This window comes from Pelobates fuscus, chromosome 6 (genome assembly GCF_036172605.1).
Source record: "Pelobates fuscus isolate aPelFus1 chromosome 6, aPelFus1.pri, whole genome shotgun sequence".
Classification (NCBI taxonomy): Eukaryota; Metazoa; Chordata; class Amphibia; order Anura; family Pelobatidae; genus Pelobates; species Pelobates fuscus.
Window position 1 is genome coordinate 88,654,528 of NC_086322.1, and position 12,803 is coordinate 88,667,330.

The following is a 12,803-nucleotide window of genomic DNA, read 5'->3' on the forward strand; positions in this document are numbered from 1 at the left end:
CTGCATCAGCCAATCAACGACAAGAGCCGCCCAGTGACGGTTTGATTTGTCTATCAGTTCCCCACTCGGTCGTCTCAAGAGACATATAAGAGAAGGCAGCCGTGTTGGGAGCATTCATTGTTCCACTTGTCTCAGCTCAGAATGTCTGGTCGCGGTAAAGGAGGGAAAGGGCTCGGTAAAGGTGGTGCCAAGCGGCACAGGAAGGTGCTCCGTGATAACATCCAGGGGATCACTAAACCGGCTATCCGCCGTTTGGCTCGCAGAGGAGGTGTCAAGCGAATCTCCGGCCTCATTTACGAGGAGACTCGAGGAGTGCTGAAAGTCTTCCTGGAGAACGTTATCCGCGATGCCGTCACATACACCGAGCACGCCAAGAGGAAGACGGTCACCGCCATGGACGTGGTGTACGCGCTGAAACGCCAGGGCCGCACTCTCTACGGTTTCGGAGGTTAAACGTTTCGGCTGATGTTCGATAATTCATTCAAACCAAAGGCTCTTTTCAGAGCCGCCCACTCCTTCCCTCATAAGGCTATAATTCCACCAGGATGGCTCGGCTGTCTCAATGCTCCCTACAACATATTGGAGAACGAGAAATTACAGAGTAGCCTTCCGGTAACACAAACTCCAATGTGTTTCCTATCCATATAATGTTGCCTTATGTTTCCCCGAATATCCTGCTTCGTTTTCTGTTTGAATGCAATGCTCTCATAAAACATGAAATAAGGGCATTGGAGGCTGAGAGGGTTAAAGTCTTCCTTGTTAGTAAGACTAGAATCCTCTCTGCACTAAACTGCAGTCAGTATGTGATCTAAAACGGCCGGAGAGAAAAGCTGCTGTGATCGAAGCAGCCATTCCCGCTTTTTATATGGAAAACATGCTGCATACTGACTTTATACACCTCGAAACAGACCTAAAACTAGACATTCTATACTGTGATAATTATAGTTTGAGGAATCATTAGAATTCTCTAAGCATCACAGTCCATACAAATTATATGGCAGTCGTTTCCACCTGAGTATGAAAGGGTTAAACTATATGCATTTTATCATCACAAAATACTGCTTAATGAAACTGCAATCAGTATGTGGCCAGGAAATGGCGGGAGAGGAAAGTGGAAGAACAAAAAGCTGCTGTGACAGAGCCAGCAGGGGGACTATATCGTGCAGGATTTAAACTTCGCCATTTTGTAACCGACTTTCCCGCTTTAAAAACGCCATGCAGAGAACGCTGAATGTATAAATTTGGTAATAAATACATTATAAGAGGGAAACAGACCCACCAAACTCCTAATTTTAATTTATAAAGTATTCATTGAGATTGATATTGCTGGTTTGATCCATGATATGTATTAAACAAAAAGTAACCATTGCAATCTGTATACACGAGATGGCAGCATTGTATAATTTGTGAGAGAGGAGTGTGAATGGAAACACGTTTCATGTGTAAGCTAGATTGATACATTATAATAGTTTCAGGCTGTTGTATCTTTTAGTATACTTTATAACCAGCAGAATAAATGTTACACTATAGGTTCTGCCATTGAGAGTGTTTTACAATTTATTTTAGCTTGAAGAAGATTTCAAAATTGAAATAGTGTAACGCGACAATCGATTACTTTTTACATTTCGCACATAGAGAATACTCTCGTAATATAGTCACAGCTCTCTCGTGGATTGTGTGGGTGGCTCTTAGAAGAGCCTTTGTGTTATTAGAGTTTGGGTGACGGGTCTTTACTTGGCGCTGGTGTACTTGGTCACTGCCTTGGTGCCCTCAGACACGGCGTGTTTGGCCAGCTCTCCGGGCAGTAAGAGCCGTACAGCGGTCTGGATCTCCCGGGAGGTGATGGTGGAGCGCTTGTTATAGTGAGCCAGACGGGAGGCTTCCCCTGCGATGCGCTCGAAGATATCATTGACAAAGGAGTTCATGATCCCCATGGCCTTGGAGGAGATACCGGTGTCGGGGTGGACCTGTTTCAGCACCTTGTACACGTAGATGGCATAGCTCTCCTTCCTGCTCTTTCTGCGCTTCTTCCCATCCTTCTTCTGGGTCTTGGTCACGGCTTTTTTAGAGCCCTTCTTGGGTGCGGGAGCGGACTTGGCTGGTTCAGGCATGATGATCAGAGAAATCTTACGAAATTTCCAACAGAATAAGGAACACGTTCCCCAGCTGCTCTATATATAGAAGCCCTGGCAGTAAAGCCTGACCTGTGTGCATTTTCTATTGGTTCGTTCAGTAAGAGCATTGAGCATGGAACGCGGTAACCTACAGCGATTGGTTACTTTCTGAGTCGGACGCTGATTGGTGGCTTTAAAATGCAACCAATTAGATTAGAGCTCGCGGTATCTGAGATGGTATAAATAGCCGTGCAGGGGGCGCCAAGGTCTAGACGATAATTCGATTTCGTTTTGAAAATGTCAGGAAGAGGCAAACAGGGCGGCAAAGTCAGGGCTAAAGCCAAGACCCGATCATCCAGAGCAGGTCTGCAGTTCCCAGTCGGCCGTGTCCACAGGCTGCTCAGAAAGGGCAATTATGCCGAGCGGGTTGGAGCCGGAGCTCCGGTCTATCTGGCTGCAGTGCTGGAGTATCTGACCGCCGAGATCCTGGAACTGGCTGGGAATGCAGCCCGAGACAACAAGAAGACCCGCATCATCCCCCGCCATCTGCAGCTCGCTGTGCGCAACGACGAGGAGCTCAACAAACTGCTCGGAGGGGTCACCATAGCCCAGGGTGGGGTATTGCCCAATATCCAGGCTGTTTTACTGCCCAAGAAAACCGACAGCCACAAGCCAGCCAAGAGCAAGTAACTCCACTGTCCCTCAGCTCCCAAACTTACACAAAGGCTCTTTTAAGAGCCACCCACAATCCCCAGAAAGAGCTCACACTGATATATGACTGTATGGAGGTGATCACTGTCTTGCTACATTCTTATACGGTTATTCACTACAGTGACACGTCAAAGGGAATTTAGTATTTAAGGGTCTAATACCTCTTTTTTACAGTCTCTGTAATTCGGCTAACGAACTAAGTGATGCTTTTCAAATTTCCATTAAAACACACCTAGCGGACTTTCCCTTTCTAACCATTGCTATTACTACTTGTTATACACTGGGGAGTCTTTAGTGAAACACAAGAAATCGATCAAAAGCGGATTAATAGTTAAGTCACTATTGTGAACAATAGGAAAGTGCTGCATATCATTATAAGGTGGAAGGAAGTAAAGACTCCAATCCATCCCGATTTTCACACATCGGTAGATTCAATTAAACTTGAGATCTTTTGGGGTTTTTTTGCCTCAATTTTATAATTCAGGTTTTAGTGAATGAGCATGCCTCTCTTTCTACTGGTAATGCAAAAGAGGGCGGCAAATTCCAATTTCAAGTGACTTCCAATCATGCCACAAAAAAAAAAATCTCAACTCCAAAGCCAGTCAGATTTCTCCTAGGTGGGATTTAGTCACACCATATGGCCATGTGGGGGTCCTCTCCTGCTTCAAAATAAGCCAGTATGCCATACGGTGTAACTAAATTCCGTATTGCCAAGATAGGTCTAAGTAAGTAGTATTGTAAGATTTCATGCTGTATTTTGGGATGTGCTCTCCTTCACATGTACAAACCTTTTGGAAATGTATTACTGTTCTGCTTTAATTGTACTACGTTGTTTATTTTGTTTTCCATATTTCTAAACACTAAAAATATAGATGAACCAAAAACCCTCTCCCCTCCCCCTTTAAAAACAAATAAATAAATATATATTTATTCTTGATGTGGTATCATTCAAGTAAGACACATAAAGTCATAGCTTTCCCATATTTTGTAAATTCTAGTAGGCTTAAATTTGTATACTTTCATATCACTAGAAATGAGGCAAATCTAATCAACATGAGGTTGAGGGTCAATCATCAAAGCCTGGGCCTCCTCCCTATTTTCTTCTCCCTTGCACAGTGGGTCAGCTAACTGCCTCCATCCACACATCAGGACATGCATGCACACATTCACACGGCAAGGGATTTTATATACCACTCGAGATAATATTCTCAAAGCCAAGCGACTTTTTCTAAAAATGGTTTTCACTGAGACCTCATTGTGGGGCTGGACTATTCACGGTCCACAGACCCAACCCATGGGCAGCCTAGATTTCCTTTAAAACAGCCTTCTGTCCTCTAGGTAAGCCCACTGGTGCAAAATGGTAGAGGAGGGGTAGTCTCAATTAGGGTCACTACAGGCCACCTTTCCCACACCTGGCTTACACACAGGTTCCCTCGCCCACAGGCCATCATTCCCAGCTATTTAAATACCCTCCCTCTCACAGGAAAAGTACAACATTAACTTTCACAAGGTAAGTACAAAAGAAAAAATGCATTACTGTAAAACCAAAAATAAAAGCAGGTTGTGTCAAATAGACAGTGTGTCTGGGAAAACAAACAGCCCCAATGCAACCCATATGCCAGGCCGGGTGGTTTATAGAGGGTCTTGGCTCTTCTCCTCACCACCTCGTCTCAGACTGATTACGGCTTTGGGTGGATCTACATTCACCCTCGATAGTCGTAGAGGCGTCAATTGAAGGGTGCAAGTGACTCTCCAGCCGACAGTGTTGACACAGAATCTCCTTGAGGCACCCACCACCAGAGTACCTGCATCTTCGCCACTCCATCAGGACGGAGAATGGCAAATCATCAAATATTTTATTTATTTTTTAAATTCTTTATTTTTGTTGAGGCATGTGATTATGGGGGTACAGAAAAAAGAGAGGGAGACGTTCAAGAGTTGTACAGGATGGGGTCGTCATAACATATTGACAAAGTCTCCTATGATTATCAACCTCATTTTATATATATATAGTAACATGCTGTGGCTAAATACTGTTATCTCTTGCTTTAATACTGTAATCTCTCGCATTGATACTGTTTCCTCTCGCTTTAATATTGTTATCTCTCGCTTTAATACTGTTATCTCTCGCCTTAATACGGTTATCTCTCGCTTTAATACGGTTATCTCTCGCTTTAATACGGTTGTCTTCTCGACTTAATACTGTCAACGTATAGTAGCTTACATGCAAGGCTGTACTCGGTTGGGACAGGTTAATTATTAAACGTTAGGTTACATGCTAGACAGACATATTATATAATAAAGACCACTGACTACCAATTGTATTGTAGTCAAGGATAGCTATAACAAAATGAGGGTATGTTAGGCTAGGTGATATACAGTGCTCTGCATTAATGTTAGGTACACACAAATATATGTATATTAACAGCCGCATAGTTACTCTTTCAGGAGATGGAATTACCCTTGTGAGTACACTTTTGATGGGCAGTCAGTGGTCGCCTGCCAAGGGACCCCCCTAAATATATCTCGAAGCATTTAAATAAAAGGGGATATAAGGACTGCTATGGTAGTTATAGTCCCGATGTGTGTCATGTTCGTATGGTGGCAGTCCCTGTATGGGCGATCCAGACGAGTGTCTGTCTTAGGCGGGAAAAGAGTCCCTGTTGCCGTGCCGATCATCGTGTACAGTATGGTGGCTGTAGGTGGTTAATCCGCGTTCGTTGGCCCGCATGCAGTGTGGAAGGTAAGGTTAAGTTGTTGTCCCTCTGTAGTGAGGCTAGTGGGGTATGAGGATGTGCTCGCCTGTTCCTGCTTGGCGTCCTTCGGCAGTCCGTCCTTGAGAAGTCAGAAGGGAGGGTGCCTCAGTCAGCCCTCGGGCATGGATAGCTGGGCATGCAGTCTCCGCCATTTTAAAGGTGGACTCTGCGCTCTGTGGTCTCTTGTGAAGGTGCCGCTTCTAGCCGGTGCTGCCCGCAAGTTTATTCTGTGCAGGGGGAGCGGTGTGGGTCGCTTCTGAGCCTCACTGCCGGTTTTGGTGCCAGCATCCTTGGTCTCCGCCATCTTGCACGCTGCGCTTTGGTGCTGGATCCAGGCGGCCCTGCTGCTGCTCCCGGGATGGTCGGGGCATGCGGGGGTGGGGACCGGGATCACCCCCCCGGTCCATGGGGGGGGGGAACGGGGCCACAGCTCCACGGGTCTGGCTCCTGTCTGAGCACCGATGAGCAGGATAGCGGGGCAGCGACCGTCTGCCCCACTCACCGCCGGAGTAGGCCTCGTTGATGCCAGTGAGGATTCATCCCCCAGGGGACTGAAACCGGTCGGGCCAGCCTCACCCTGGGTCCGGTACTCTCCACCCGATGTGTTTCACTGATTTTTGTCAACTTTTTATGCCAAAATAAACTGATTGCTTGTTCTTCCGTTGTAAATTTCGGGAGCTGGTCTGACATGCGACCATCTCGCTCGGCGGCCTGGCCCTGCCCCCATCATCAAATATTTTAATATGAAAGTCCTCCATATCAACAGTGGAGTGGGCATCTGGGCCCACTGTTTCTTGTGCCCCTCAGGACCAGATATTTTTATGTCGATGTTGTGCTTCCAGTGATGGTACTGTGCGGTTAAGCCTCTGGACCTGTTGGGAGATCTTATCGTTTGTGTATGGGTCACAGTCAGTAGTCCCTCTCGTTCCTCCTCTCGGTATTTAACGTCGCTAATGAGTCGATTCAGGCTGCCTATTTCAGTTTGCTTTCTGCTAGGTCTGCTTTCCTAACCGCTTGTAGATCCTACAGGAGCTTTTCAATGTTCCCTTTAGCGGAGGGTGATGTGGCGGTATACCCTCTCGAGAATGGGTTACTACCGCCTGTGGTCGCCCCTTCCTAGTTGTGCCCAGTCCTAGAGTGATTATAGCTGCAAACCAGTGATTATAGTATTTTGCAGGAAGGCAAGCGTGGTATCACCCAAACACTAGTCGAGACTTAGGGAAGGGTAAACAAGAACTGTTTATTGTAGGAAAGATACAAAGTATTTATGCACAGGCATCGCTGTGTCTGGGACATAATGGTATCTCCCGGACACAGGAAGCCGAACACACAAAAAACCCAAAACTCACCCAATACAGTAACACAACCCCATGCCATACATCACCAAATAGCTCCTGGTCCCAGCTATAATCCCTGCAAATAGCGGGGCGATCGGATGTACAGAGCCAGAGAAATCATCATATAAAGTCTGGGCTTAACACTCTGTACATTCTCACAAATAGTTCCACTTGGTTTAGGCCTGTAGAGTCAAACTACACGCCTAAACCATGCAGCAACCAATCAGCACTCACAGAGGGGAGGAGTTACAAGCTAAGCCCTTGAGGGCTCGCCGACCAATCGTGATAAATGGCGCAAACAAGTTTGAATGGCAGCTCCTTCTCCTATTGGTTGGCATGGATTTCCCAACCCAAGGTAAGCTTACCCCCAAGGGTACAATTCAGCTCCCATGGAGTTATGAAAAAAATATTGTGCAATAGCGGAATTGACTTCCGCATGGCTGATTCAGGGCAGTTGCCCGATGTGCATGACATAATGGAAGTCAAATTGAGACAGAAATGTTCCATCTAGTGATTTGCTGCCGCATTCACGGCTTGCCAACTACTCGCGATGTAGCCCCACTTTCTAGTCGCATGTCTCTGCACCCTCATCAAGTGGCTCTGCTGCTCCTTCACAATGTCACTGTCCCATTGTCCACACTGTCACTGTCCCACACTGTCAGACTACTCCCTCTCCCACAATATAACTGCCCCAAGTTGTCACACTGCCCCCTCCATCACATTGTCACTGTCCCATTGCCCACAGTGTCACTGCCCCACACTGTTAGACTACTCCCTCCCCCACAATGTCACTTACCCAAGCTGTCACACTGCCGCCTCCAAACACACACTGTCCCCTCCACCACAATGTCACAGGCCCCAAGCTGTCGCACTGCCAACTCCCAACATACACTGTCACGCTGCCCCCTCCACCACAATGTCACTGCCGCAAGCTGTCACACTGCCACTCCCAACACACACTGTCCCCTACACCACAATGTCACTGCCCCACTCCTACAATGTCATTGTCCCACACTGTCACACTGCCTCACACTGTCATTGCCCCACACTATCAGACTACTCCCTCCCCCACAATGGCACTGCCCCAAGTTGTCACACTACCCCCTCACACACACTGTCACACTACACCCTCCACATACTGTCACTGCCTCCCTCGGCCCCACACCCCACTACCTCAACCCTATAACCCCCAGCCCTCCACACAGCACCCCATGGCTACCACAGTAGAGCCACATCGCACCAACCCTCGCTGTTTACCCTTGTAAACAGCCCAGGCATTACAGGAACAACTGCCCCCAGCAAATCCGGATGGAGTGGAACTGACCCCCATCTAACCAGCCCTGAGCCGGAGCCCACTGTGAAGAGGGAAACCGTTACGGGGGTGGTCCAGGCGCAACCCAGGAAATTTGGCCAGTGCTTCATGAGATGGCCCCGGTACAAGCTGTGGAGGACAGCCATGCCGAGCATAGGCAAGTTGTCAAAATAAATGGCAAGGAGGCTCAGGGGCTAAGAGACACGAGGGGCACTCTGACCCTAGTACAGCCGCACCAGGTTAGCACCACGGCAAATACCGGCCGGACTGTGGCTGGTAGAGTCGCCGGCGGAGCCATCAATACACAGAGGTCGGCATCATGCAAGACTTACCGGCAGAGGTGTGAATACATACACACACACACACACAGATTTCTGAATGCACACAGGCGTTGCTGAATGCACACAGGCTGATTTATACACGTACACACAGACTGCTGAGTCCATACACACAGACATACAGACATACAGACTGCTGAGTCCATACACACACACACAGACATACAGACTGCTGAGTACAGACACAGACTGCTGAGTCCATATACACACACAGACTGCTGAGTCCATACACAGACACACACACACACAGACTGCTGAGTCCATACACAGACACACACACACACATACTGCTGATTCCATACACACACACAGACTGCTGAGTCCATACACACACACACAGACATACAGACTGCTGAGTCCATACACACACACACAGACATACAGACTGCTGAGTACAGACACAGACACACACACACAGACTGCTGAGTCCATACACACACACAGACTGCTGAGTCCATACACACACACACACACACACATACTGCTGATTCCATACACACACACAGACTGCTGAGTCCACACACACACACACACATACACAGACTGCTGAGTCCATACACCCACAGACTGCTGAGTCCATACACCCACAGACTGCTGAATCCATACACACGCACAGACTGCTGAGTCCATGCACCCACAGACACACAGGCTGCTGAGTCCATACACAGGCAGAGACTGCTGAGTCCATAAACACACACACACACACACACAGATTGTTGAGTCTTTACACACATACAGACTGCTGAGTTCATACACACACACAGACTGCTGAGTCCATATACACACACACAAACACACACACACAGACTGCTGAGTCCTTACACACACACAGACTGCTGAAGAGGACTGCCATCAGAAATTTTAGGGCCCCTGACACAGATCAAGATCTGGGCCCCCGGGGCCAGCACCAAGTCCGCCCACAAGGATGAAGTGTGTGTGTATAGTGGATGTAGAATGTGTGTCATGGATGCAGTGTGTATAGTGGATGTAGAATGTGTGTAGTGGATGCGGTATTTGTGTCATGGATGCAGTGTGTATAGTGGATGCAGTATGTGTGTCATGGATGCAGTGTGTATAGTGGATGCAGATTGTACATTTAGTGTAATGTATGTAATGTTTGTATGCATGCATTAGATGCAGAGTGTGTGTGTAGTGAATGTAGGTGTGTATAGTGAATGCAGAGTGTGTGTTTTTGTAGTGGATGTAGTGTGTATAGTGAATGTAGTGTGTATAGTGAATGTAGTGTGTTTGTAGTGAGTGCAAAGTGTGTTTAGTAAATGTAAAATGCAACTAGTGAGTGCAACGTGTGTATAGTGAATGCAGTGTGTGTGTGTTTGTGTGTAGTGCAAAGTGTGTTTAATGAATGTAGTGTGTGTGTGTGTGTAGTACCGAGCGTGTTTAGTAAATCTAGTGTGTAGTGAGTGAAATGTGTGTGTATAGTGAATGTAGTGTGTGTGTGTGTAGTGCAAAGTGTGCTTAGTGAATGTAGTGCAGAATGTGTTTAGTGAATGTAGTGTGTGTAGTGCAAAATGTGTATAGTGAATGTAGTGTGTGTGTGTAGAGCAAAATGTGTATAGTGAATGTAGTGTGTAGCGCAAAGTGTGTTTAGTGAATGTAGTGTGTGTGTAGTGCACAGTGTGTTTAGTAAATGTAGTGTTTGTAGTGAGTGCAGAGTGTGTTTAGTGAATGTAGTGTATGTGTAGTGCAGAGTATGTTTAGTGAATGTAGTGTGTGTGTGTGTGTGTGTAGTGCAGAGTGTGTTTAGTGAATGTAGTGTGTGTGTAGTGCAGAGTGTGTTTAGTGAACCTAGTATGTGTGTGTGTGTAGTATTTTTTTTATTTGTGTGTGTATATTTCAATTTTATTCCCCCCTCCCTGGTTCTTACCATGCCAGGGAGGGGGGAGATCGCATTCCCTGTTGGTCCAGTGGCATGGTGGAGGGTGCCAGCCGCGGTACATTGAAGAGGGGGCCCAGCAACACACACTGTCTTCCTTTCCAGCTCCCCTCTGACTAACTCTCGCGAGACAGGCCTGCGTGCTGTGCGCTCTGGCGGCCGCAGGAAAGTTAGACAGAGAGCAGCTGGAAAGGAGGACAGAGTGTGCTGCTTTGCCCCCCTCTGCAATGTACAGGTAGCAGGGCGCCCTCTGTGCACGTATATATAGCGAAAATCGCTAGATATATATATGTGCACATAATGAATGTGGGGCTCGGGCCCCCCAGGACCGCCGGGCCCATGACAACCGTTATGGTTGTCATGCCCTGATGGCGGCCCTGCTGCTGAGTCCAAACACACACACACACACACACAGACTGCTGAGTCCAAACACACACACAGACTGCTGAGTCCATACACACATACACACACACACAGACTGATGAGTCCATACACATTCTGCTGAGTCCATACACACACACACACACACACAGACGGCTGAGTCCATACACACACACACACACAGACTGCTGAGTCCATACACACACACACACACACACACACACACAGACTGCTGAGTCCATATACACACACACACGCACACACACAGACTGCTGAGTCCATATACACATACACACACACACAGACTGATGAGTCCATACACAGACTGCTGAGTCCATACACACATACACACACACACAGACTGATGAGTCCATACACAGACTGCTGAGTCCATACACACACACACACACACAGACTGCTGAGTCCATACACACACACACACACAGACTGCTGAGTCCATACACACACACACACACACACACACACACACACACAGACTGCTGAGTCTATACACACACACACAGACTGCTGAGTCCATACACACACACACACACACACAGACTGCTGAGTCCATACACAGACACACACACACACACACACACACAGACGGCTGAGTCCATACACACACACACACAGACTGCTGAGTCCATACACACACACACACACACAGACTGATGAGTCCATACACACACAGACTGCTGAGTCCATACACACACACACAGACTGATGAGTCCATACACACACAGACTGCTGAGTCCATACACACACACACACACACACACAGAGACTGCTGAGTCCATACACACACACACACGCACACACACAGACTGCTGAGTCCATATACACACGCACACACACAGACTGCTGAGTCCATACACACACACACACACACAGACTGCTGAGCCCACACACACACACACACACAGACTGCTGAGTCAATACACACACACACAAGCTTCCTCACTAGCAGAGACACACACACACCTGAGCACATCAAGCCTACCTGTTGCTGGGGGTCAGACACTCAGACATCTTCTGGCCTTTGCAGAGCAGCAGCATGGGCTGCTGCTTAACGGCAGGGGCGGGGCTTATTTTCGGGAGGTGGGGCTTCATTTGGGGCGCGGCCTGTGCCGGGGAGCCTGTCAGTGCTCCCTCCGGCCACAGACAGCCCCCAGCACCGCTCCAGCTCCTCTCTCCTGCATACCCTCGGGCTGTCACACACTGTTACAGCCCGAGGGAATCGAATTTAAACACATGGACAGCAGGTTGCTGGCATTTGAGGGGGCCCAAGGGGGGGCACAGCATGATGTAGGGGGGGGCATGCCCACCCCCAGCGACACCACTGTAGCCTGTTGCGGCTAAGGCTTTCTTCAGCGCGGCCAGTGACACACCTCCGAAACTCAAGAAGTATGAACGCAGTCACTGAGTGCTATATCCACATGATCCCACTTGCTTGCCCGCATGGCTTTCACGTTCCCCTGTGGGGGATCGCCCTACCTGCTCCTAAAGGAGCCATAATCACTAGCCGGGGAAGCTGGCCAGGCATGAGGCTCCTGGATCCTCCCTGGACAGTGATTATGGCTCCTTCAGGAGCAGGTAGGGCGTTCCCCTGCAGGGGAACCTGAAAACTATGCAGGCATTCAAGTGGTCACATGTGGGTATGGCGCCCTTTCTACCCATTTGCCGGCGAAACACCTCCCCTCCCTGAGTGCCAATTGGTGCAAATTGGTTCATGGCCTTTCTCCTGATTGGCCATCACGTGGTTGAGATGCAAAGTTTGAATCCACCGGACAAAATCAAGTGATTCTGTGGAGCTATTTTCGGGTATGTACAGAGTCTCAAGCCCAGACTTTGTACGATGATTTCTCGGGCTCTGCACATCCGATAGCTCCGCTATTTGCAGGGATCATAGCTGAGACCAGGCGCTATTGTATGGCATGTAGGGTTGTGTTACTGTACA

The 12,803-nt window shown here is 48.1% G+C and overlaps 2 protein-coding genes across 2 annotated transcripts; both read left to right on the forward strand.

The window, feature by feature from the left end:
• The first annotated feature begins 141 nt into the window (after window positions 1-141).
• Window positions 142-453, forward strand: LOC134615450 (histone H4). The gene has a single exon (XM_063459968.1). It carries the CDS (start codon window positions 142-144, stop codon window positions 451-453), a length of 312 nt encoding a protein of 103 aa, XP_063316038.1.
• Window positions 454-2,411: 1,958 nt separating this feature from the next.
• On the forward strand, window positions 2,412-2,804 carry LOC134566081 (histone H2A type 2-B). Its single transcript, XM_063425790.1, has one exon. The coding sequence runs from the start codon at window positions 2,412-2,414 to the stop codon at window positions 2,802-2,804; it is 393 nt and encodes a 130-aa protein (XP_063281860.1).
• Window positions 2,805-12,803: the final 9,999 nt, after the last annotated feature.

What these genes read in the sequence shown, in the direction of transcription:
- LOC134615450 (XM_063459968.1), top strand. Translation starts at nt 142, where the DNA reads ATGTCTGGTCGCGGTAAAGGAGGGAAAGGGCTCGGTAAAGGTGGTGCC.
- LOC134566081 (XM_063425790.1), top strand. Translation starts at nt 2,412, where the DNA reads ATGTCAGGAAGAGGCAAACAGGGCGGCAAAGTCAGGGCTAAAGCCAAG.